Source organism: Lathamus discolor, chromosome 5 (assembly GCF_037157495.1).
Source record: "Lathamus discolor isolate bLatDis1 chromosome 5, bLatDis1.hap1, whole genome shotgun sequence".
Taxonomy (NCBI): domain Eukaryota; kingdom Metazoa; phylum Chordata; class Aves; order Psittaciformes; family Psittacidae; genus Lathamus; species Lathamus discolor.
In genome coordinates this window covers 55,736,343-55,762,951 of record NC_088888.1, presented here as the reverse complement: position 1 = coordinate 55,762,951, position 26,609 = coordinate 55,736,343, and the positions used below count along the sequence as shown (strand labels likewise).

At 38.1% G+C, this 26,609-nt stretch overlaps 1 protein-coding gene across 1 annotated transcript in view; it reads left to right on the top strand.

The window, feature by feature from the left end:
* Positions 1–26,609, top strand: part of NKAIN2 (sodium/potassium transporting ATPase interacting 2) — a 559,359-nt gene that overhangs the window by 224,191 nt on the left and 308,559 nt on the right. Inside the window, exon 2 of the mRNA XM_065680962.1 lies at positions 21,464–21,601. Within this exon, the coding sequence (XP_065537034.1) occupies positions 21,464–21,601 (138 nt within the window). The remainder of the gene's footprint in view (positions 1–21,463; positions 21,602–26,609) is intronic.

Here is a 26,609-nt window from a genome sequence, read left to right as displayed (position 1 = left end):
GACCTGCCCATCACTACAGTTGGTTACATGTAATGTCAGCATATCAATCCTTCTGCTCCAGGTCAGAGAAGTCACATTGAAACACCTGGGTTTCACTGAGGAAGCAGTGTGTCACGAAGAAACCTGGGCTCTTAGTGTCAATGCAGCAATGGGCTCAAGGATGTATCAATTCATCTTCTGTGCTTGCTAAAGCAGTGGGTTAGGTCTGCGTTAGAAAATTCTGAAATAGGAGTGTTTTGGTTACCCTTTTTCAAACCTGTGCAGTAAAACAAAGTAGATTTTATGGATTAGGAGACTGTTTCTGAAATGCATGGCTGAGGGCTTATCAAAGGTTCATTGACACCAAAGTACAACCACACAATGACCTTATTTCAACAAAGATTATTAAAAAGTTGACATTTTTACTTTATGCAAAGTGTATGCCAGAGAAAGAAATGTAAATTTTCCTTTTCCCTTTTTTTTTTTTTCTTTAATGTCCTGGGTTGAGCAGCAGCAGTCATTTTTCTCCTTCTTAGGAGCTAGTACAGTGCTGTGTTTTGATCTTTTGGCCTTGGAACAGTGCTGATAACGCCAATGTTTTCAGTTGCTGCTCAAATGTTTGGTCTGGCCAAGGACTTTGTGAGCCTCATGCTCTGCCAGGGAGGAGGGGAAGCTGGGAGGAAGCAGAGACAGGACACCTGACCCAAACTAGCCAAAGAGGTATTCCATTCCACAGCACGTCATGCCCAGGATGTAACTTGGAGGGACCCGGAAGGGGTAGAGGGACTGCAGGGTTGGAGGAGGTATCGGTCGGTGCTTGGCTGGGGGGAGTGGGGTGAGTTATTGGTCGGCTGGTGTTGAGGTGTTGTATTCTTTCCTCTTGTTATTTCCTTTAGCACTATTACTATTGGTGGTAGCAGCAGTGATCTGTGTTATACCTTAGTTACTGGGCTGTTCTTATCTCAACCTGTGGGAGTTGCATTCTTTTCGATTCTCCTCTCCGTCCCTCCAGGAGCAGGGGGAGGGCAAGAAGTGGGGAGAGTGAGTGGACGAGGTTTGTGGTTGGGTTTAAACCTAAGTCCTCTCTCTGTTGATCACAGGAAGAATTCAGAATTGAAAACTGTTTTCATGATGTGTCATTCCAAACCAAACCATAAATTCTTTTTTTTCCACTGTGAGGTATTTTCTTTATCAGTGAAGGGGAAAAAAACATAAATCTGTTCTCCTCACAAGAAGAGCAAGACAACAGGATTTTTTCTGTTCTCTTTTCAGATGTTAGGTTAATTTTGTTGCTCCATTTTCAGGTAAAGCAGGCTATAACATCCACAGTATGAGAATTACAATTACGCTCATTCTTGCAGTTCTGCAAGTTGTTAGAGTGATCCATATCCAGAGAAATTAACTTTAAAACCTATTCAGAAAATCTTTTTCCAAAGGAGCTATTGCAAATCCAGAAGTTTCAGTCTGTAAAGAAAAGCATCACAAAATTATCTAATTGTTATGGCACAGATTTTTTCATCTCAGACTTTTCATCAGTTTGTGAGTTTGCCTTTTTGTTTTGCTTTGTAACAATGCCATTTTCAATCTCTTGTTGTCTTTCCTCCTGGAAGAGTAATACTCATCCACAGTTTGACCTTTTGCGAAAGAGCTTTGTAGCTTATAAACCTTTTTCTCTCCCTCCTACTGTCTCCAGAGTGATAGCTCTCTGGGAAATGTATTGCTTCCTTCCCAGGATAACAGGACTAATCCATTCAAGGGCCCCCACTCCTTAACCAAGACATATGGAAGGTGCTGCAGGCATTTAAACTGGAATGTGCTTCACCCTATTGACAGTTTCTTGGTTTGGCATTTGGGAATGATCATTGATTTATCTCATTCAGCGTCTTGCCTCTGGCAGTAGCTTATAACGCACGATGCCAAAAAGGAGATCATACGCATGGCACCTTGAACAACTGGGTTATTCTGAATGAAGCAGGATGAAATTATTCTTTCAACATGAATGTAAATAGTTTAATTTTTATGTCAATTATTTTCTTAACAGGTTTGTCTGTGACTGCAGCATGCCCAGTAATCCCTTGTCTGAAGTTCCTTTGAAATACAAAAGATGAAAACCTGAAAAGCTTTTGTGCTTTTCATGTGTATGTGGTTACATAGGGTATTCTAGAGAAAGACATATATGTGATAGTGGGATTCAAACAGAGCCTGGCCTCCATGCAAGGTACAAAAGTGGAGCATCCTTGTCAGAGTCTTTTCCTGTCACAGCATTGATGGCCAACTTTTGGCCAGTTACGTTGGAAGGATCACCAATGCCTAGTATCACGTTGAAATTCATCGGAGTAGGAGAGATTAAAGGGTGCATTCCTATCTGTCTTTCTGTGGGATATGTTTAAATGTACAAAGCTTTATTCTGTAATAAAATATCTGACTAGAATAAAAATATTGTTGGCATGTCTGTATTTGAAACATTTCATTATTACATACAGCTGCACTTAAAAAGATATCAAAAACCATACTAATAACTTGTGAGCATTGCACAAAGTAATCACAAATGGATTTTTTTGATTGCAAATTGAAGGTTGTTTTATGTTTACATACAAGTCAGATAGTCAGATTTTGATTTTGGCTTTTTTTCCTGTTACTTAATCTTACCATTTGGGGCATTTAGGACATAACGTGCCATCATGTTTTCAAATGGTATTTCAAAAGTATTTTTTTCAGCTGGATTTTCCTATGCCTTTTTTTTTTTTTTTTTTTTTTTGGGGGGGGGGAGGTGCAAGAGGCTGGGAAGAGTGATGAGCTTAGTACTTGACTAATTAGAAGTGATTTGTTTTCATGATCTGGATGAAGTGTTTTTGCCAGATGCCTGAGATACCTTTGAGATTCAGGCAGAATTTTGTCACATCATCCAGGAAATCCTTATCAAAACACAGCTTGAATCTCTGGTGGCACTGGGTATATGGTTTGATAAGTGAGTCCTGTTTTCTTGTCTGCACATCAGTCCTTTGTAGCAGAGGGCATTTATTAAGGAAACAGATGGGGAAACATCAGTTATCTTTTGTGCCTTCTGTTTTTTACAAAGGCCAGCAAGAAAAGGCAAGCTCAACCAAAATAATTGAATGCTTCATAGAATAAGTCAGGTACGTCAGGGGAGAATAGGTTCACTAAATTTCTAGTAGCAGTATAGTTACTTATAAAACAAAATATTTTTCATATACGTTAGTAAAACGGCTCAAATTTTGAAAAGCCGTAGACATTATTTTCCAGGAAAATTTCAATCATTTTAATTATTTTGTACTAATGTAAGTTGTCATGCTAAGTGCACATGTCACTGGTATAAACCAATTCTAAATGAAGTTTATTTGAAAATTGAGAACCTCAGAGGTGGTGAACCATCACCTTCAGTTTTTATGGACTTCCACAGAAATGGTCAATAATTATAAAAATTTTGAGAAAGTTATCTTTAACCAGAATCAGAATCATTAAGAGCAATATTTTTTGTCCAGTAAATAGCTTCTGTAGTAGTAACTTCGGTCTACTGTGTTTATGTTTCTCTTAGTTTTGTGTTGGGTTGACTTTGGCCAGCTGCCAGATGCTCAGTCACCCTGCTGTTCTCGCTCACCTTCCTTAACAGGACAGGGCAGAAAATAAGATGAAAAAGATAAAGGCAGGTGTCCTGGGTTGAGCAGCAGCAGTCATTTTTCTCCTTCTTAGGAGCTAGTACAGTGCTGTGTTTTGATCTTTTGGCCTGGGAACAGTGCTGATAACGCCGATGTTTTCAGTTGCTGCTCAAATGTTTGGTCTGGCCAAGGACTTTATGAGCCTCATGCTCTGCCAGGGAGGAGGGGAGGCCGGGAGGAAGCAGAGACAGGACACCTGACTCAAACTGACCAAAGAGATATTCCATACCACAGCACGTCATGCCCAGGATGTAACGGGGAGTTACCCGGAAGGGTTGGAACTGCAGGGTTGGAGGAGGTATCGGTCAGTGCTTGGCTGGGGGGAGTGGGGCGAGTTATTGGTCAGCTGGTGTTGAGGTGTTGTATTCTTTCCTCTTGCTATTTCTTTTATCATTATTATTATTGGTGGTAGCAGCAGTGATTTATGTGATACCTTAGTTACTAAACTGTTCTTATCTCAACCCGTGGGAGTTGCATTCTTTTCGATTCTCCTCTCCATCCCTCCAGGAGCAGGGGGAGGGCAAGAAGGGGGGGAGTGAGTGAACGAGGTTTGTGGTTGGGTTTAAACCATGACAGCGGGGAAGTGGCTCACCAGTAAAATCAGACTCAACCTGGAGAAAAATTAATTTATTGCCAATTAAAAGGGAACTAGATAGTGAGAAAAACTAAACACTTCCCAACCCACACTTTTTCCCAGGTGTCCTGGGTTCAGCAGTAGCAGTCATTTTTCTCTTTCTTAGTAGCTGGTGCAGCGCTGTGTTTTGACTTTTGGCCTGGGAACAGAGCCGATAACACAAATGTTTTAGTCTGACCAAGGACTTTGTGAGCCTTTTGCTCTGCCAGGGAGGAGGGAAAACCAGGAGGAAGCAGAGACAGGACACCTGACCCAAACTAGCCAAAGGGGTATTCCGTACCACAGCACGTCATGCCCAGGATGTAAACTGGGAGTTACCCGGAAGGGCGAGGCACTGCAGGGTTGGACTAGGTATCAGTCGGTGCTCAGTTGGGTGGGTGGGGCGAGTTACCGGTCAGCTGGTGATGAGGTGCTGTATTCTCTTCCCTTGTTATTTCCTTTATCATTACTATTATTGGTGGTAGCAGTAGAGGTTTGTGTTATACTTTAGTTACTAAACTGTTCTTATCTCAACCCGTGGGAGTTGCATTCTTTTCAATTCTCTCCATCCCTCTGGGAGTAGGGGGAGGGCAAGAAGGAGGGGAGTGAGAGAGCAACTGCGTGACTTATGGCTGACTTTGTTTAAACCACGACACCAGGCTCAACTTCATTCCTTTATTCCCAACTCCTCTATCTCCCCACCCCACATGGTGCAGGAGGATGGGGACTGAGGCTTGGAGTCAGTCTATGACAGCTCTTCTTCACTGCTTTTTCCTGCTCATACTATTCCCCTGCTCCAGCCTGGCCTCTCCAGGGACTGCAGGGGAATCTGTGCTCAGGTACCTGTAGGTCCTCCTTGTCCCTTCCTTCTGGTCTCATCCTGGGGTTCACAAGGCTGTTTCTCACATTTATTTTCCTTCACTTATTGCTCCCAGGCAGTGTTTTCCTCTTCCTTACACATAGTTTCTTCAAGGCATCACCACCTTTGCTGAGGGGGTCAGCCGTGCCCTGTGGTGGCTGTGTTGGACCTGGCTAGAACCAGTGTCCAGCACTGGGCAGCCCCAGATGCTCCTCACAGAGGCCGCCCTGCAGCCCCCCCATTGCCAGAACCTGGGCATCGGCACCCAGCACAGGTTTGCAAGTAAAATGAGGGTTAATTAACAATACTAGAATGGAAAACTATGAGAGATGATTTTTTTCATCAGAGGTTTGTTCATCACTGGGCTTCATCCTTTCAATAACTATGAGGTTTTTACTTTTGTCCACTAATGATAAATTTCTTGATTTATAGTGTTGAATTAATTAAATAAGAAGGTAATTACCAAAACCTGAGGTAATTTCTAATAAAAACTCTCCTGAAAGAAATTTCAAGGAAAGTGAATAATACAGTTTAGTTTGATTTCTCTCTGTTTTTTGATACAGTCTCTGCTATATACATGCATGGAATGACTATAGTTTAATTGGATTTGGTAATCAAATGCTGCCCTTGCAGCAATCACACAAATGTGTGTTAGGCAATGTCCATAAAACAGGCTCTGGAAAGACAACATGGAGTTCCTCAGGTGTATATGCTGCTACCAGTGAAGGACAGAGCGAGCAGTGCAGTGACGTGGAGAACAGCACAAGTTAAGAAAAACAATGAAAATGAAAAGCATCATGTTAACGCACACCATAACACCAAAACTCTTTCTCTGTCTTTTTAACAATTTCTTAACACTCTTTTAAATATTTGTGCAAGAAATTTAATTATACTTCAGATTTAATGATATGGTATATGTTGGCTCATATTATTTTGACTATGTTGAGATACCTGATGATGTTGTCCTTCAGATAATATTACTAGGTTGCCTGCTACGGTAGTCATAATATCTAGATATAAGTAGCATTATTTTTCACATTTCCTATATTAATGAGATAGATGATTAAAAAACAGAGTTAAGAAGCTGAGATTTGTAAGTCCGTATTAGATATGTACATAAGTTACCCTTTTTGCAAGTAATGTCAACATAGTTCAGCTTCCATCTGTTTGCTGGCATTAAATAACAGGAAAAGAAGGTTGATTCCCTACCTTATTGTTTTCTGTGTGCAGATGTCTGTCTTTTAATCATTACCTGTTTGCCATTGTTGCTTTCCAAGGCAATGAATTTGTCATATCATAGCTACAATAATGGACTTTACCTATAGACTTCTGATACCAACTGGCTGTGTACTGCTTGCATTTTTTTGCATTTTCTGTTATCTCTAGTCATTTTCTTTTGTGGATTCACAGCAAGAAAGTGCTGTAATTGCGGTTTGGAAGTCTCTTAAAAATAATCCTATTTATTTCCTTTTTTTCTTTAAGAAGGTATGTCCTCTGTAGCATAATATAATTGTAGAAGGTCAAGGAGCTTAGAACTTATTGCTGCCTGCATCTCAAGGAAACTGTGCTAAGTCCTAGGTAGGTGACACAAGGGGGAAACTCCATAATCCAACCTGTTTGCCGCCATCATTAGCATAAAAATAGATCACTCAGTCATGCTGGCCCACAGCAAATAGTTTGTTAGTTTAGGTAGGGAAAGCTTCAAGGTGAAGATTAGGTGTATGGGAAGACTTATAAGACTAGTTCTTAACAAAGTCTTATGTGCCTTTCCAACCACTAATTTTTCAATTGCCCCTGCTATTTCTAAAGCTCAACTTGACTTTTTTATGTGTAGCATAATCTATCCATCATTCCCTGAAATAGCTGCAGTTTACCACTAGTGCCAACTTTTTCCATTTTATAACTTAATAAGGTGTAGCTTTTTTACTGGACACCATTCAGTGCTGGCAGGTAGCTGATGAAGCACTTAGTGGACTTTTCCATCTGCTGTTCCATTCTTTCTGTCCAGGCTTTGTAGCATATATATTTTCTTCTCAGACGTTGTACTTTAAGCTTGCAGAAGACTTTTCTCTGTCTTGTGCACCAGCTTGCATGATATTGCACTAATCTGCCATATTTGAATATTTTTTCGCTTGAAATTTGTTCTTATTTCAGTGACAGTTTTGAGTGGGGGTATATTCTATAGCAGCTACCAGATGTGTCACCTCTTGGTGCCAGCTAGTGTTCATCCCATTAATGGGCTAATCATAATAAGGAAGTGTTCATATTTTGGATGCTTTTAAAGCATCAGGGATGAATCGCCTTATTATTAGTGTACCTCACAGTCTTGAATTTTTTCATGTTATACTTTATTAGAGACAGGTAATATTACACATAACATATTTATTAGAAACAGATGACTCTCCTCAGGTTCTGATGATGACCGGAAAGTGCCACCAAACCGTTGTCTCCAGTGAAAGTAAAGGCTATGTACTTTACTGGTTAGGGTTCTCAGCAGGACTGAGGACTATTCTCCATGAATAGTCAGCTATTCTCCATGATGGATAGCTAATAGTCTCAGCTGTTCTCCATGATGGAGTATTCAGCTATATTTGAGTGAATATTGATAAGTCTCTGTCCTTCTCATTCTTCAGGTCCTTATTTTTTAAATGAAGAAAGTGGTGTTTCATGTCCTTTTACAAAAGTCTTTGGATTAAAAGCACAGTAACAGACTTCCAAGTGTATGTATTTATTTTGGCTTGTTAATGACAACAGATGAACAGAAATGTTGAAGAGGAGTAGTTGAGTAGGATCAGTATAAAAATGCCTATCCCAGCACAGAAAAAAGTTACCTGTCCAAAGGACGGATAAATCCAAACTGGGCCCAGAGTGTCTTGTAGTCTCATTTTATCCACAAAATACATGGCTTGTGCCTCATCTTTGCCTGCCTGCTTTGACCCCTTGTCTCTTGACATGTAAGTAAGTGGAGCTTTTTATAGTAATGTTCAAAATATTTGAAATAGTGTTGTTCAACATCAAGGTTATGTAACATGTGCAATGAGATTAAAAAGGAAACAATGGGAGAAGGAGTTGTCAATGAAGGAAGTGATTTCATTTGATATTCTCCCAATTCTTGGTCTTTCCCATTAGCTACTAGGGAGCATCTTTTTATGCGACCTGAGAAGAGATTACTGTCCTGCGGTGTTACTGAAATATAAAAGGGCGGATGTCTCTGAAATGATCATTGAAAAGTCATTTTATAAATAAGTTTAGGCAATATTATTTTAGATCATATTGTGTTTTTTCCTGACCCAGTTTAAATCTTAACACTTTCAAAAGTCTGAAGTCATAATGTTCTGTGCCTTAAGCATAAGTATATATATTCTTGTATGCTGTCAGTGGTCATAATTTCAACATGATTTGTGATTTTAAGGTAATATCATTGTCATTTAAATTGAAAAAAAAAAAAAAGAAAAAGCTGTAAGCTGCTTCAAATGGAAGATAAAAAAAAAAGCCATATTAGATGAGAACCAAAGATCACCTAAGCACAGAAGCTTTGCTCAAGCAGCAGCCAGCAGCAGTTGTGTAGTGAATAGTGCAGGACCCCATAGAGTATGGCCATTCCTTAGATTTACCTTCTCAGGTTTCAGCAGTTGGTAATTATGAGACTTCTTAAACCAAAGGCTGTGGCCAGACCATCGTTTTTGACTGCTATCAACAGACTAATTTTCCATAAAATTATCTTTTTTTTTTTTTCTGTCTAAAACACAAAAGGCTGTGGCAGTATTTTTTCCAGTTCCATTATTCACTCTGAAAAGATATTTCCTTTTTTTGGTTTTCATTTTTCTCACATGATTGTAGCTGACTGCCTCTATGGCTAGCACTAGGACAAGTAATGAAACTCGTTCCCTGCTTATTTCGTTTATATATCATCCTTGAATTTTAAAGACTTTTTCTTATTCCCCCTACAGCTTTCTGTTTACTGACTTCAGGAGTCGTAGTTAGTTTAGTCTGTCCTCAGTAGAAATCCTCCACCATTTGGATCATCCCTGTAACATTCTTTGTATTTTTCCAGTTTTACTGTGTCTACTACTGCAAATGTGCTTTTTCTAGTAGTGCAGCTCTATGTTTCGTTACCCACTCTTTCGTAATGATGACTAAACTGTGGGGTTTGTTTATCATCAAACTGACATTTTATGCTATCTATCTGGAATAATTTTATAATTTTCTGAGTGGTAATAGTTAATTGAGAATCATTCACTGTGTATATTAAATATTCTTTTCCAAGGAGGTACATAATTTTGCATTTAGCAGGAATTTATTTCATCTGGCATTTTGAGGCCTAGTCATTCAGTACTGTGATATCCTTTGCAACAATTTGCTGTCAACTTTAATATTGTCTGCCTTGAAAATTTGGATAGTCAGAAAATTTTAGCACTTCCACACATCACCTCTTCTTACAGAATGCTTTCTCTGAGTGTTCAGTATTACCGAAGTACACTGAACAGTGTATCTGTTTGGTATACTTTTTATTATCCTATTTACATTTATACTATTATTTACATTATAGTATATCTATATTATATTTATATATGAAGGAAGAGATTTCATTGCAGTGCAGCGACATTTGCCACAGCAGGGAAGGCGGTTTCACCTAGGACAGTGCATCCATGCAGCAGGCAGTTGTTTCTACCTGAGCTTTTCACAAAGCAAGAATGTGAACACCACTTAAAAAATAACTGACACTGACAACCATTGGCAGCTCTCATAAGAAATCTGCTGGCACTTTGGTTAGTTGTCCGCAATACTAAGCTGTCTTTACCCTGGAGTTTTACTTTTTGTCATGATTTTCTTCGTATAGTGAGATAAATAAAGGGAAAATTTGATGACTCCTGTTTTTCCTTCATATTTTCCCAGATGTGCACAAGCTTTATATATTCATTCTTCTCTTCTACCTGTCAATAGAAGGACATTTTGAATGGGCATTGATCCTTTCTTTCCTTGGCTGCAGTAACAGAGCAGCAGGAATAAAAGAGGTTGATTCTGCTTTGGTTATTTTTAACCACTCAAAAAGAAGGCAGTTCTAATTATTTAAGTTACTTTTCCACCTAACTATACTGTTTGCCGGGGAGGTTGACTGCCTACATCTTCATTGTGAATGGAGTTCTAAATAGTATGTCACTGGGCTAGAGATAAACCACAAGGTAAACCATTACCACAGTCACAGCAGTGCTGTGCAGCTCAAAGCAGGAACTAGCAGGTGCAGCATTAATTGCATAAAACTATGTTCTTGATGTAGCAGAGAAGCAGCACACACAATAATACCAGATTACCTTTTCATGAATTAAAAATATTCTGTCTAGAGAGGTCACCTATACCACTAAGAAATATGCAGATATTTGGATATTTGGTGTTATGTAAATGTTATTTTTTATATTGTTTCATTTATTAATAGGAGTCAGCTTTGAAAAAGACACTGTAGTTACCCTCAAATAATTATATTAAAAGCTACTGTCTAACAAAGGTTAGAAAGTCAGTACACATGCATCATTTAAAACACTAATACAATTACAGGAAAAAAAAGCTCTGCTGTTGACTTTTTAATATCTTATGTAAGATAGCATACGGTATGAAATTAAATTGAACACTGTTAGCCTTCCTCTCCAAATCTAATCCGCATTAAATTGGTCAAAAACAATTATAAACACCTCTTTTTTGACAGGTCATGATTGGATAGATGATTGGGTTTTTCTGTAATTTGAGGAGGTTATTTGCTAACAAGACACAGCATTTAAAATGCCTAGACTAAAGCAGCTCACCTAAAATTGTCAGTTCTAGTTTTTCTTTTTTTTCTTTTTTTTTTTTTTTTTTACTAGGCAGTGTGGAAGAGTCTGGCTCAGGCAATTTAATTTGCCTTTCATAGTCTATCACAAGGCTCATGATTATTTCTTACAACAAAATATTCAGTGCAACAAATTAGTAGATTCAGCTACGTTGGTTGAGCTGCATTCCAATTCCTGCCTTAGTGATGCTGGCTGCCTTCAGCACTTCCAGCACAATAATTATAGCTGCATTTTCTAGACCTCATGAAACCAGCAAGGTGATCACCCTCTTGGAACAGCTGGGGATATGAGGTATGGAAAAGGGAAAAGAAATTGCTGCAACTCTGTACTATCATGCCAGCAAGTGCCACTTGAATGATGGCAGCTATTGGCAGGGATAGGGCTCTGCTGGAGGAGAGCTTGCAGCAGTTCTGGATTATAGCTTTTGCTGCTTCCAAGAATTGCTGTGGGCATGAGGAATTAAAGAAATCAAATTGGAAGGTGGTGAAAATGAAGATCTGAAGGCAAATGTAGAAGGGGAGATAAGGAGTTGTGACAATGAAGCATTTTTTGTTTTACTTATGTGATTAGCTCTTTTAGGAAGCAAAATCTTCTGCAAATACCATCATGTAAGCTATTCAGGTGTGTTAAGCAGCCCTCTCTAGCCTTCACCACATAATTAAGGTACCAAGTGGCGTAAGCAAACTGATGTCATTCTTGTTCCACTACAGAGAAGTATGCTACTGTATATCAGTATTTTACCACGAGTTACAGAAACAAAGTAAAAAAAAAAAAAAAAAAATCTTATTTTAAATATTTAACAATATTGTCATCATCAAAATACCTGCTGAGAGACTGCTACTGTGCTTGGGTACATATTTTGGATAAATAAATGGGTTTAATCCAAGACACTCAAAGCTAACCTTTACACAAAATAAACACATAAAAATCTGAGTTTAGCCTCAAATTAGTTGATGTAAATTATCTCTGTGTAAATCAGAGAAACATTATTGACTGCAGGAAACATTTATGCAACTAAGAATGTCTGTTGTATCCCTCTGTTTCTTTTCCTGATTCACCCTTTTGTTTGAACATTTCAATTTTAATCCAACTACCTTTTATTTTCTGGATAATTTGCTCACACAGAAGTGAAATATTTTGACTCCATTATCATCACTGGGATGCAGTGACACCTGTTAGCACTGTGGAATATGGTAGTTGTTCATGATGTGTGTTTAGTCTTTTGTCAAAGCTTTGCATCTGTCCTTTTCCTTGTCCCTCACGTTTTTAGCTTCTTAATCTTAACAGACAAATAAAGCTTTGTGATTAACTCTCCCTTAAGTCAAAAGTTTATTATAGTACTACATTTTTCACTGTTTGTTGCCTTGTAGTTTGATAACGTTTGGCTGCAAATAGATAATATTTCAGAAACAATGTACTTATATGCATACATGAATTGGCATACTGAAGAGGTCAACATACAGTATTAGTACATTAGTCATTGCAGATTAGCTTTTTATTCATGATATTTATCATCAGGGCTAGGGAAGAGGAATGGCCAGTCTGCCTTCTGATTTTATTATAGCTTTAATGTTGGAAGAGGCAAAAGAAAGAGATGGTAACCAGTACTGCTCACTTACCTTCAGAGGCTGTGCTTTCCAGGGGCAGGTGATGAGGTGATTTCTTTGAAACAGAAAGCTCAGGATCCCACTTACTTAAACACATTGTTTCATAAAGCCAGAAAAAACCTTCAAGATTTTCGTAATCTGTTTAATGGGACCTGTTTGAAAGCAGTGTCTGACTGTAGCTATTCACGGGGCTTGGAATGGAGACTCATACCCCAGTTGCCCAATGACCTAGGGCTTTCCTGTAATGAGTATGGCAGTATTTCATATGCTACCTTTTTTTCTTATAATCATGTTCAAAAACAGATTGAATACAAATGGTGAAATATTGAAAACTGCTGCAAATTGTCTGGCTTTAACCAAAGATTCTAAAATTATTCTTGTAAGAATTCTAACCAATTAGTTGAATCGACAGTCTTGAAGTAGCCTGTGAGAAGACTTCATTTTCTTTACCAAAAAGACAAAAAAAAAAAAAAAAAAACAAAACAGGTGACGAGTCTGACTCTTAGGGTAGCCATGTTGCAGAGAAACACACGGCTGCCTTCAGCGCTACTTGGAGTTCCCCAAGGACTAGTGGCTTTATATGCAGGTGATAGGCAAAGTGTAGCAGCTAGAAACTTTTCTATGGATGATGTCAACTATATCTTTTCCATAAAGTGATCTGCACAGTTTAAATGTCAATTTTCAGGTTATGCTAAGACATGGAAATTTAGTAAGTACTTCAAATAGTCTGTGTAAGAATAATGACTATTTCAGCAGGAGCATCTTAACAGGGAGATTTCTGTAAGGTCAATCAAAGTCAGCATCCTGCTTATCTGTATTTACTTGTGGAATGAGTGGCAAAGCAGGGAGCCCTCTGTGCCTTACAGTTAGTGTCATTCTCTCGTTTTGTGGACTGCTCTTGTATGTCTGAATACAAGTAAAGCCACCACAGTAACTCTATATTGGCTATTTTCACTTGATACAGTCCTCTGCCCAAATGACAAATGCCCGGTTCTTATTATCACAAAACTGTCCTGATGAGATAGTGAGTGATCCCTGCCAATACCACTCAAAAATTACTTTACTTTTACTTAGTTACTGTAAGTAATTGAGTTTCTTAGAGGTATGCTTTTCCTGATGAGAATTAGAAACTAATTTTTTGTTGTTGTTAGAAGGTAATGTTTTTCAGACCACATTTTATTTTTGGCTGAAGAAACATACACAGAAGATAGTTTCACTACCTCGAGACACCCAAGTTACATCCTCTTGTCAAATCCGTAACAGCGTTATCACATCTTTGTTGAGTTTACAGATGTAATATACTGTAATCACTGTGTATAACCTAGTTGTATCTTTGTGAATGAAAGAAAGACCTGTTTTATTGTCAAATATTTCTATAAAGACAGAAAGAATTTGAAAATGTTAGATAAGGGTAATCTTGCTGAATGCTTTCTGAATGCTTGATTTTGCCTTCAGGCTTTACTGCAGGCATATTCAGATTGTGCAATTATGAAATATTATTGAATCTTAATTCAAAAGTATTTTTACATTACGAACTGGCTCAAGGCTTCTCAGTATTGTCAGTAAAATTGAATTTTGCCATGTTAAATATGAGGTGTGAGAGCCAGGGCTTCAGTGTTCTTATCAGAAGGATGTAAGGAGAGAGAGAGAGGGGAATAGGAGGTAGGGCACAGACGTGGAAGGGAACCCCTGAACAGTCTTGATCTTTCCATTGTCAATGGCCAAATGGGAAACGATGGGATTGAGCAAGTTTGCAGTATTTAAACTTATTCACATCAGTGGTCACTAGCCCATCTACCATGATCCCTTCTTTGTCCACAGTCACAGCTAACCTGTCTCTACAGACCTTTGACATAAGCAAAAACCCCAAGACCATGTTCATAACCTACATGACTTTGTGCTAGGTAGTCATATGAAACCAGCAATGCTAAACACCAGGTTCCCTGTATGTTTTAGTCATTTTCTTAATACTTGATCGTGTCTTGAGCTTAAGCCAGCAAACTGGCACAGCTTTTGTAGCAGGGTCCTGTATCTGGGGCAGGCACTATGTTGCTATACTGCTTCCAGGTCTGCGCTGGCATGCAAAGAGATGTCAGCCATGTTTGCCCTGCATTCTCTAGTTTCAGAAACACTGTGGGAATAGGCAACCCTCAGATTTCTGCCCCTGTGATACATGCCTGCACTCTGTAAATCTGCCCTTCTGTCCTGGGTTTACTAGGAGCCGTTTTGCTCCTTCTTAGTAACTGGTGCAAGCTCTGTGTTTTGACTTCCAACCTGGGCAGAGAGCTGATAACAGCAATTGTTTTTAATTGTTGTTAAGTGATGTTTAATCTGGCCAAGGACTTTATGAGTCTCATGCTCTGCTGGGGACGAGGGGAGGCCGGGAGGAAGTAGAGACAGGACACCTGACCCAAACTAGCCAAAGAGGTATTCCATACCACAGCACGTCATGCCCAGGGAGGTAACTGGGAGTTACCCGGAAGGGCCCACTCTCTCTTCGGGAGGGTCGAACTTGTTTGGCAGTGGTATCGTATTCTCTTGTAATTTTCTCTTATCAATATTATCATTGGTGGTAGCAGCAGTGATTTGTGCTATACCTTAGTTACTGGGCTGTTCTTATCTCATCCCGTGGGAGTTACATTCTCTTGATTGTCCTCCCCATCCCTCCGAGAGCGGGGAGGGTCGGGGGGAGTGAGTGGATGACCTGTGTGGATCGGTTTAAACCACGACACCTTCTAAAAGAAAAAATCACATCTAAGCAAGTATATTAAGCTTTTCTTATATATTCAATCTTCTGTGAGTAATGCTTTGTTAGTATTTTTAGTACCTCTAAATTATTGTTACTAAAGTTCATCCTGTAGCTGAAATACTAAATGCATTATATTCAGCCTCATGGGTAGAACAGTGTACATGACACTGATTTTTCAAATTTTCTTTTGGACATGTAAAAGGATGTGGTTCTAATACATATTTAAGTCTTGTTACTGTTGGACAGCCAGAAACAAGAAACTCTGCCATCTTCAACCATACACATATGCACACACAGACACACACAAAAACTGCTGTAACATGTTAAGATTTGTGATTTAAATTGTAGCATGAACTTAAGACCCTAACCCATTTAAGCCATCTTTTGGGATCACATGTGCAGCTGTGTGCAAAACTTGGGTCTGAAGACAAATGGAGGAACTGAAATACTCTTCTTGTTTCAAGAGTATTGAAATCTACTATACCTCGCAAATTCTGAATTTTTGTTGTTATTAGCAAAGATAGATTTTGTCTTGTGCAGTCAAAAGAGCTATAGGCATCTAAGACACAATTATCTCTGCATCTCTGTGTAGCTGTGTAAAATATTGCAACGAATTCAAGTATTTGCTCCAGGTTTCACAATTCTACATGTCTTAGGTGCAACACTTACTTATTAGGTTTTTTATCGTAATTCTAGCAATATGGTTCCTGTAAGGTTATTCTAAAAGTAATTTTAGGAAGCAGTATTAAAAATACTAAGTCATTGTTAAATTAAGAACTTCCCCCCTTTTTTTTCCATCATTCTTCTTTTTCACAGATACTGGTGTTTCATAATTTGTGTGAATAAAGTACTTTGCAAGAATAAAACTTGTTGATCAAGCATTTTGCCAGCAATTTCCTCTTTTTTATAGCCTGCTCATACAGGAGGTGATTCTTCCAGGGAAGTACATGGAAGACAGGGGTTTGATTTTGTTATTGTTTGGGTCACTAGGTGGGTTTCTATATATGTATGGTAGAGTCTAAATGTAAATGATGAGTGTAATGCCCTGGAGATATGTTCAGTGCACACTAAAACATTTTTATTTACCAACTGTCAGCTTCACCAGTTCAGCTTTGCCTAAAATCTGTCTTATTTTCATGTCATGAATAATGATAACTGAAGTATTATTTAGATAACAGTTCTACTCCTCATTGCTACGTAACAGAAAACCTACTGTAGAAAGCTTGTATTTACCGTTTTATTATTATTACTGTGTTCAGACAGAAAAGGCAGCAGCTGAGACTTAGAATATGCTCTCTACGTGTGGAGAGCCCTGTTGTCCTCTACAGGTCACAGCAGAAATCCACTTGTACACAATATGATGCAGGGATGTGGTGCTATATAGGATTTTTAAAAACTGTGATTACCTTCTTATCAAGTGTGGTGAAAGCCTAGTTCTGCTCTCAGCAGAATCAGATGGATTAAGGACAGGGGCTTAGTACTGTATATGTTATTCCTCTAAGAAACCAGTGGACAAGCGGAAACTAGTTCCTTCTTGACTTTAACTAGAATTACGTGTGCTTCTGATGATTTTTATTAGATGTGCTGAGAACACTGTGGTGTCCACAGCTCTTCACAGAACCTGATTTCAGTCTTGCCTGTCTTCTCACCAAAAAAAACCAAAACAAAAAAACTCTTTTTTTCTTCCCCCATTGTGTTTTGGTAAAGGACTTGACCCACACTCACATACACACTTGCAGATGCATAGGTGTATTTTGTACGGGTTTGACTTCCAAAACATTTTTCTGCTGCATAGCTGGAGAATTCGTTGAGTAGCTAGGCCTTCTATCTCAGGATATTATCTGAACTTTTGATGAAAAAAATAAGTGAACCTTACTGAGGAATGGCACAAATATACACATTCTGCTTCAAAATGATGGAAGTGCTTGGGGAGGGTTAGCTGAGGATGTTGTATGTGATGCAGGCATGCTCTAAATTTAGAATTCTTTCATAAATCACAGACCCAAAATACCTGTATTTCTTGGGCTTTTTGTAACTTTCTGAGCCATAAAACCAAGAACTGAAAGTCTTTAAAAAACTATGCATCTAGCGTAAAAGCACAAGAAAGTTAGTAGAAGCTGTGGGCATCTGATGCAACACAATTGAGTTGAGGGAACTTAATGAGTTACTGATTAGAGCTTAATTTCTGTAGCTCATTGTTAGCCTGAACCAGTCATAATATGGTTATGGTTGCTTAATTCTCCTTAACTGTGAATTTAAGCTAATACACTCTTCTTTTGGAGTGAACTGAGAGCCTGTAACCAACACTCAACTGGTGAGTCCATCATTTGAGTGACACTGCCCCAGACCCCAGTGTACTGCCTGCCTCCGTGCTGCATGTTCTGTCCAAGGGCCCTGGCTGGCAGGGACCATACATACCCAGTTGTGTGTGTGTATGCCTGTGTGCACTTAAATTAAAGTGTCAATGCCAACTTTTGATTCTGTATCACTGTGAAGTAGTCATGGTTGAGTTTCTTCTCAAGGAGCCTTCTGAGGAAAGGCGCTTTGTCATTTTCCATTTTAGAGTTTGTGTTATAAATCACCTTTCAACTGGTTTCTCCTTTGTGGTTCCTCTCTGAAATTTTAGTCCAATCACATACGTTAAGAATCATGTCAAAATGGTTTTCTTTATCCTCTGGAAATTCAATCCTTAGATCCCTCAAGGTTAGTAACACTGTTAACCTAGTAACAACCAGCCTCTGACAAGAATCTGGAAGTAGTTTGGGCTATTCCAACTTGACAATATATAGGCTGGTTTTATTTTGTATTTATTTTTAAAACAATTAACAGAAGCCTGGAAAAAATAGTGCATTAGAAAACATCGTTCACTGTTACTGCACTTAACTCTCTCTATAATTTTATTAATGATTACTTAATCATCATATGACATTCTCTGTGTTTGGAAGCTTAAGAAGACAATGGGGTGCATGTTTATTTTCTAACATTAGGAACTGAGTCTCCATAACCCTACATTCTTGATTCAATGCATTATTAAAATAGAGTTGAATTCAACCACATTTTTCTTTTGTTACCACTGCGTACTTTTTCATGCAAAGCATCAATTTTTCCTCTTTCCTGTTCTCATTTTAAACTCATTTCCAAAAGAAGAAGAAAATGGACAATTCTTTATCTCTTCCTAGACTTTAAAAATTAATATTGCATTGACAGTCCTTTCCTTTCTCTCTGGAATGTCCTTGAAGTGTCATTAAACATTTAAAGCTGATGGATAGGATTTGGGAAAAAAAGTGCAGTTGTTTGACCAGGAATGTTAAGTTTTAGACGTAAATGGAAAAAAAAAAATCTTTCTAAATCAGGTCTATATTTTCTCTTGCTAGGTAAGGAAATCCCTTATGATTCTGGCATCTGTGGAAGAGGAGAAAGCCACTGGTTTTAATAGATTTGGCCAGTACTTTGTCCTATTTTTCACTTTTCACCTTTTAGAAACACAGACCAAACGAGAATTTATATTTATTAGTAACTGCATGTATTTTTCTCTTTCTTTGTGGGTTGTTTTTATTTTCTCTCAACCTTCATCTCTTCAGGAAGTGGGAATAAAGATTTAGTTCTGTCCTGTATTTTCCATTTTGATAAATCTGCGATGCACCTTGCTGCAATAGTTTGATCTCTAAGGAACAGCAGCTGCATTTTCACAGCATTTTATCTCTGCATAGCCTGCAAGAATGCTCCCATCTCACATATCCAGCACTCCCCACACTCAGATGATTCCTAGGAGTAATGGAAGAAAGTCTAATAGCAAGTCTGCCTATGGCAAATGTGAGGTAGATACACAGGGACAGAGTGCAGGCTTGTCTCTTTGTTCTGCACAGCCAATATTTACCCACTTCCTTGTGTGCCATGTTTTCCAGTAGATCTCCCACCAGAAGTTTCAACATAGCCGCAAAATTTAAGGGAGTGGTTGCCTGGTCCTAAGGAAATTGCCAGTCATCAAAAAAAGTACATTGGTGTGTGAGAAGTGGCAGTTCGCACAGAATAGCCATTTATTCAGTACAGCCCCATAAACAAGTTTAAACAAATGTTGTAGCAGGAATATTAGGTTTTCTACTTTTTTTTATAATTAACTACCATGCCCCAGTTTTTCAGTTGGCATACTTACCTTTATATTTTCCTACTGGTCAAATGATTTGCATCATCCCTGGTATTTTATTATATTCCCAGTATTATATTCCTGGTGTTATATTCCCAGCTGAATCACTACTGTTACTCTACTAGAAGCTTGTACAGTCTAGACTTTTTGCTACTGCTTTGCTTTTCTCATTTACTCTTTGTTCAGCTGATGAAAATTAGATATCTTAATGATAAGATTAACTTAATGATAAAGCACAGGCAGTCTGAGATTCTGTGTGGTTCCTATTACAGCTTGGCCTTCCTTGTCTTTCTTCATCCCATTGTCTCCATTAGAATATTATGTCTTGGGATTCTGAGAACTCTTCTATGATGTTGGTTTGCTAGGGATGGTTGAGGATAGCACAAATCAGTTCATTAAGATCTTGGAAGATGTAGGACTAGAATCTTTTTCCGGCAGTAAATATGTAAAATAAAATATTAGGCAAAATCCCGAGACTGGCTATAAGCTGAATGCATTGTGTGAAAGGAATCTTTGTTGTAGAGAGGAATTCAGTGTTTGACATGAAAACCTGAACTTTCAAGTTCAAAATGATATGGCTGACAAAATTCCCCAGGATTATTTTGACAATCCCTATCTTAAGGTTCAGTTTATGCCTGTAAGTACTATATAATTAACACCCTTTGCATTTGCAGTACTGGTGTAAGTGTAGGCTGTCTTTTTAATGGCAAATTTTTCACTTAATTTCAAAAAGAAAGTGTTGGTGTGGCAGTGGACTGCAGCATGAAAATTGAAAAACTTTCCCATAGCTACATCATGCAAGAACAGTAGTTAATTATTAATGTAGTACTTGATCTTAAAAGGTATTATGTTTACAATGAATGGAGTGTGTGGCAGATACACCCAATTCAATTAATCCATTGCACAATATAAACTGAATGAATAGTCACCTGTCATTTAATGCAACTTTATAAAGAAATAACCTGCTTTTTCTTTATTTTCTCTATGTGGTGGTGGTGTTATTATTATTATTACTACTATAATTTTGTTTATTATTAGTTTCTTTGTATTATTCACAGTTGCACGGAACTTGTCTATTCACTGTCCCATTTAGTGAAGTTGTTGGAATGTTGTCAAAGAAATTCCTTGCCCTTTCTGTCTGAATTTACTTCACTATCATATTGCCTTCTAATATTCACATCAGTATTATTTTTGTCAAAACATGCCATTTTATGTATGGTCTGGGGGGCAGTGCTGTGACATAATGTCCAAATGCCAGTTAAGGGACACCTACTATCTGAATTCTGAAATAATTTCTACTGATACTGTCAGAAATGCAGGTTTTTTTAGTTGGAGTGCTTGGAATAGCAATTGTTTGAAAAGAGTCATCAACAGCCTAAAATTGTCCCTTAATTTTCTTTTTAAAATTAAGTGTTTAGAGTCTTGGGTAGCTGATGTTTGTGGCAGTGAGAGGAGGTAAACTAGAGTCATTATCAGTAGAACCATGTCAAAAAGTTGCATGCATTTGGTTACATGTGAAATTTCACTGGCAGGATAGCTGGGGATAGAGGGAAGAGAAAAAACAAAAAGGTAGGGAAATAATCAAAGTAAAGAGTTAGGACTAGGCTGAAGGATGGTGTTTGTGAATGGAAGCAAAGCTGAGAAGATGGCAGAAGCCTGCTATTTACTTTCAGCACTGGTACTCTAGAACACTGTTATATTTGCTGGTGTATATAATAAAATGATTTGTGTTTCTCTTCCTGGAAACCTAGTGTCCTAGTGAGGAGTTCAGTGTCTTGGTGGAACTGCCCACATGAACATTTTAGCTAACAGAATACAACTCAGTAAACTGACAGTGAGAAATGCAGCTTTCATTAAAACAAGAAGGTAAAACATTGTAAACTCATTTCATTTTACTTCTGACTGAAGTATTTTTTTACTCAGAGCAATTATCTTGGGCATGGAAGGGGAAACTCACAAACAGGTGTTTCTGGTCTGTTCTAATCTATTTGTACTTTTGCTTTTCAACCATAGGTATCTGTGCTCGAGAGGCAGATATTTGACTTCCTTGGTTATCAGTGGGCACCCATCCTGGCAAATTTTATACACATTATTATAGTCATACTTGGCTTATTTGGGACCATCCAGTATAGACCTCGTTACATAACAGGAGTGAGTATTTAATTTTATTTACTTACTTTGATGTGCATGTTAAAAAAAAAAAAACAAAAACCTTATAGATGGAATAGAAATCTTGTCTTGGTTTAACTTTCTTCTATAATATTTTAAATTTACTTATTATGCTTTTGAGAAACCTTCAATAATTAACTGGTAGCAACCTACAAAATTTGAGAGTCAATGTGATCAGAAATTACATGCCAATATGGACTTTCAAGAAGTAGAGTCAGTTTAAAGAATTACAGCATCCTCAGAATTACAGGAATTTAGAGCTGGAATAAATGCTAGCCATAACTTTCCTAGATACACGGGACCTCAACAACAGATTCATCATTATAGTTACTCATTATTGTTATTAACTGTAGTTAATGTAGGCTGGAGTGCCTATCCATTTTGTAGATCCCTCCTAGAAATTAGTCCTATGAAATATGATAATGTGGTAAGAAATGCAGGTTTGGTGGTTACAGACCAAGGGCTCCAGAATAAAAGTAGGGATTTTGACCTTTATATTTTTAATCCATTTCTTTTAGTTATTCAGCTACTCCTTATACGCAGACTCAATATGCTGTACTCTGTGATACAATACAGTATTAATGAAATTCTCCTTTCATACTCTGGGTTTGTTTTTTTCATATATGTAGGTATAAGACAGAATAACCAGCCTGAAAATGAACATTCAAACACCTTTTGTTAGAAATAGATTTGCATAACAGTATTTCTGTCAAAATTGACTGCTAATTCGGGTAAAGTTTTTCAGAGACAGATAGCAGTTAAAAAGATTTGCTCATATCTTTTTGATACACCCATATTCTCATGCCAAATGAAAACAACTCCACTCAATCTGTACTTGCTTTTGCAGTCTGTTTCCTATTACACTCTTTCCTCATATGCCAGTAGTCATTCAGGAGATAGAAAGGTTTTACTTGTACCCTTGTGCTACCATCCATATTTCAGTAGTGTGACACTAATAGTAATATATTATTATTAGTCTGTGTTTCTGTGATTTCCTATATGCAGAAAACATCTCTACTGGTAGAATGTCTTTATGCATGCACACAATTTAATATATTCCAAAGCATATATCTATCAACACTGAAAAATATGTTGTAAGTCTGAAATATTTATAGTGTTTCCTTTAAATCACAGCTCTAGGAGATGCGTGAATGTGAACTGAAGTTTTTTCTTCCGTTCCTGGTTCTTTGACCAGTACAAAAGGCTTGAAGATTAAAACCCAAAATTCAAGGAAGTGTCAGTTAAAAAGAGTTAAATGTTCCATCCTAAGACTATTCAAAGGCATAAAAATGAGCATGAGCATAAAATGCTTAGGTGAGCTAAAGAAAAAAACCCTAGATTTAAATAGTCTTTTCAACAGGAATACAGAAAATTACTTGCTACAATAATGAATGCATTCTGAATGGGGAGGAATACCAGCCTTAGAAATAGGTACTGTTCACCTACTGTTAGTAGGATGATATGGTTTGTGACACACCGTCCTATTAATTTTCACATTTCTTCTTAGAGCTCCCTATCCCCCTCACTGTGTAGCCCATCTGATGTTGTGAGTTTGCCTTCTTGCATCCTCTTATTGAATTGAATAGAACCAATCTAAAATCAAATTGTTTGTCTTGCTCAGCTTTTATAATAGATACCTGAATCTGCTATCTATCACTTAGATAAGGAAAGTATGATGGAACTTCCATCCTTCATTTAGTTGCATCAGCAGAAGAATGCTATGTTTTTTTCATTTCTACCACTGCTCTCTTTGGAGAGTATCTAAAGTCGGTATGAGGGAAATGGAACTGGTCACTGGAGGGAGAGATGAAGGATCTCTATCCTTTCATTCAGTTCTTCCGGGCCCACATTAGGCACCTTGTTATAGCTGGTCAAAACTCAGTAGTTTTATCTGACATCAGGAATAAATTTGGGAGTTCAAAGGGAAGAAGCACAATAGCCTGTAAGCCTGCAAGCTTGTAGCTATGAGGTGTTCAGGTGAGTGAATATAGATACTCAGACTTCAGTAGATTTTGCAAGGGTCAATCTATCTTGAGTGGACTCTGTAGGACCCTTAATCCACAGTCATATTAGTACATCAAGTATAGCTTGCTTCAACAAGACTACAATAAATTTGCTTTTTACTGTGTAGGCTTCATAAAGGATATAAAAAAATGTTATCCAGATGTTGTGAATCATAGGTTAAAGAGAACAGGGAGGTTTTAAGGTGAGATTTCAAGAAATTATTCAGTGGCTTAGGCAGAAGAGGAAATAAGTTTTGGACAGGTGGAACACCACAAGTGAAAGTACGTCCTTGAACTCACAAGAGTCACAGGGAAGTTTGGAAGTGAGTGAGGGGAAAAGGTGACAGTGTGGCTTCAGACCTTGGAAAATAGTTCAGATTACATGGGATGCAGGAGTTTTCAAAGACAAAGAGAGCAGGAAACTGAAGTTCAATATCATCAAGGGGATTGATCTTAGTATAGGTTTGACAAGAACACATTCATTTTTGCATGTAAATCTAAACCATTAATAAATGAGCAATTGATGCAGGAGGTGGAACATCTGTTCTGAGGGTGTGAGTGAGTGTCTCTTCAAACATATCTTTTCAAAAGATAATAATTAAGCAATTTTTTTGTGAAAACAGTAATGATAAAAGGACTGCTTAGCAAAACTGTGCTAAAACAGAGAATAACAATCTCAGTAGAAACAAAGGTTAGCCAGTGTAATGCCTGAGATGTAAATGTGTTTTTAGCGGTATTATCATAGCATCCATCAATACAAATGTCTGAGAGATAATACCAGTGCAAATTAAGAAGGGTTCCTGGAAGAAGGAATGCTTTCCACCTGGGTGGAGCTTCAGCTGGAGATTTGGTTTCTCCCCATTCCGTCTACAGAGGGACACTGGCTGTGCTGATATGCTCAGCACATGTTCCTCACTCTACTATGGATTACTAGTCACCTGACTAATCTAGTGACCTTCTACAATACAGTAACTGCATCAGGAGACCGGGGAGTAGCTATAATCTATCTAGACTTTAGTAAGGTTTTTCATATGGTCCCCCACAACATTCTGCTTCCTAAATTGGAGAATTTGGTTTGATGGAAAGACTGTTAGATGGATAAGGAAATGGCTGGATGGCTGCATCCAAAGAAATATATTCAGTGTCTCAGTGTTCAAATGGAAACCAGTAATGAGTAGCATTCCTGAGGGGAGCATACTGGGACCAGTAGTATTTAATATGTTCATCAGTGACATAGAGGGATTGCTTGCACCCTCAGCAAGTTTACAGGCGACAGCAAGCTGAGTGGTGCACTTGATTCACTAGCTCTGAAATGAAGGCTCTAGGGGGACCTTATTAGAGCTTTTCAATGTATAAAGAGAACTTAAAAGAAAAAAGAAATATTTTTTTACCAGTGCCTGTAGTTACAGGACGAGGCACAACAGGTTTAAACTGAAAGAGTGTAAGTTTATACTGAACATAAGAAAAGAATTTTTACAATGAGGATGGTGAGACAATGGAACGGTTGCCCAGAGAAGTTGTGGATGCTCCATCCTTAGAAGTGCTCAAGATTAAGTTGGATAAGGTTTTGAGAAAACTTCTCTAGTGGAAGTTATCTTTGCCTAAGGTCCCTACCAACCAGCCCTTTCTGTGATGCTATGAGTAAGAAAATGCCACTGAATAAATCAATGTTTTCTGGTTCCTGAATGATGCAAAACCTTGGCATTCTCATTTTTCTGGTGCCTTAGCATTTCTAGAAAGCATTCTCAGAATATATAGGAAAGACAAAAAGTCCCATTTGTATTGAATGTCATTCTCTCCTCCAAAAAGGAATCCAACTGACAGGTGAAGCTCACTGGTTCTCCAGTGCTACAGAGGTAGTACTGTAAAATTAAGTACTTTGTTTCTTCACTGCCATTGGTAGAAGTAAAGGAATATCTGGTGAGAAAGAGAAAAGCTTTGAAGTGTATTAGGAAATACTAGAATTTGAGGAAAGTCATGTCTGGGAGGTAGTTTCTGCTGTAATTTCCACTGCTTATTTATACCTTCTAGACCTGTTATATTTACTTCTCCTAGAGCTGGTTCCAACAAAGAAAATTTTTGTACAATTCCGTAGTTTTACTGAGCAGTATTATAGACAAACCAAGAGTGATTAGAAAGTGAAAAAGCATTTGTACTGAAGAACATTCTCCTCTCTTGAGTATAATGTGAAGATCCAGTATCAATAAGAAGAAAACTTTTAATCCAGAAGAAATTGCCTTGTTTCAAACCTGTGACAGTAAGAAAATGTACAAAAAGTTTTTCCGTAATTTGTTGCACAGTTCAAGTGGACTTTGGCTGTGTATGAAGCAAAATTATGCAACAACGTTACTAACATTTTCCCAGGGCATTATTTATTCTGTTCTAGTATTTTCCCCTCTTAAACATAATAGTAACACACCCTAAATATAGTGAACATAATAGAAACATAGAATTATAGAGTCATTTAGGTTGAAAAAGACCTTTAAGACCATCAGATCTAACCATTAATCTAGCACTGCCACATCCACCACCAAACCGTGTTCCTGAGTGTCACATCTACACATTTTTTTAAATACTTCCAGGAATGGTGACTTTACCACTTGCCTGGGTAGCCTGTTCCAATGCTCGACAACCAGCAGATAGAAGTAGGTAAATTGAAGTCCTGGTGAAAAGAAGGGCTAGTGATGGTGAGACTTCCCCCAGCTGCTTATATTTCATCTGCCTCTTCATCCTGGCTGGGCGGTTCTGTAACAGATTCCCACCATGTTAAGTGACTGTTGGCCTTCCCTCTGATTCTTAGCCATAAGCACTCAAACTTATTGTCGCCATTATTAAGCTTTAGACAGTCAAGACACTCCCTAACATACAGGGCTATTCCACTGCCTGTACTTCCTTGCCTGTCCCTTCTGAAGGCGGCACTTCAGTTGTATGAGTAGTTCCAGCATGTTTTTGTGATGGCAACTATGTCGTAGTTTTCCAGCTGCACA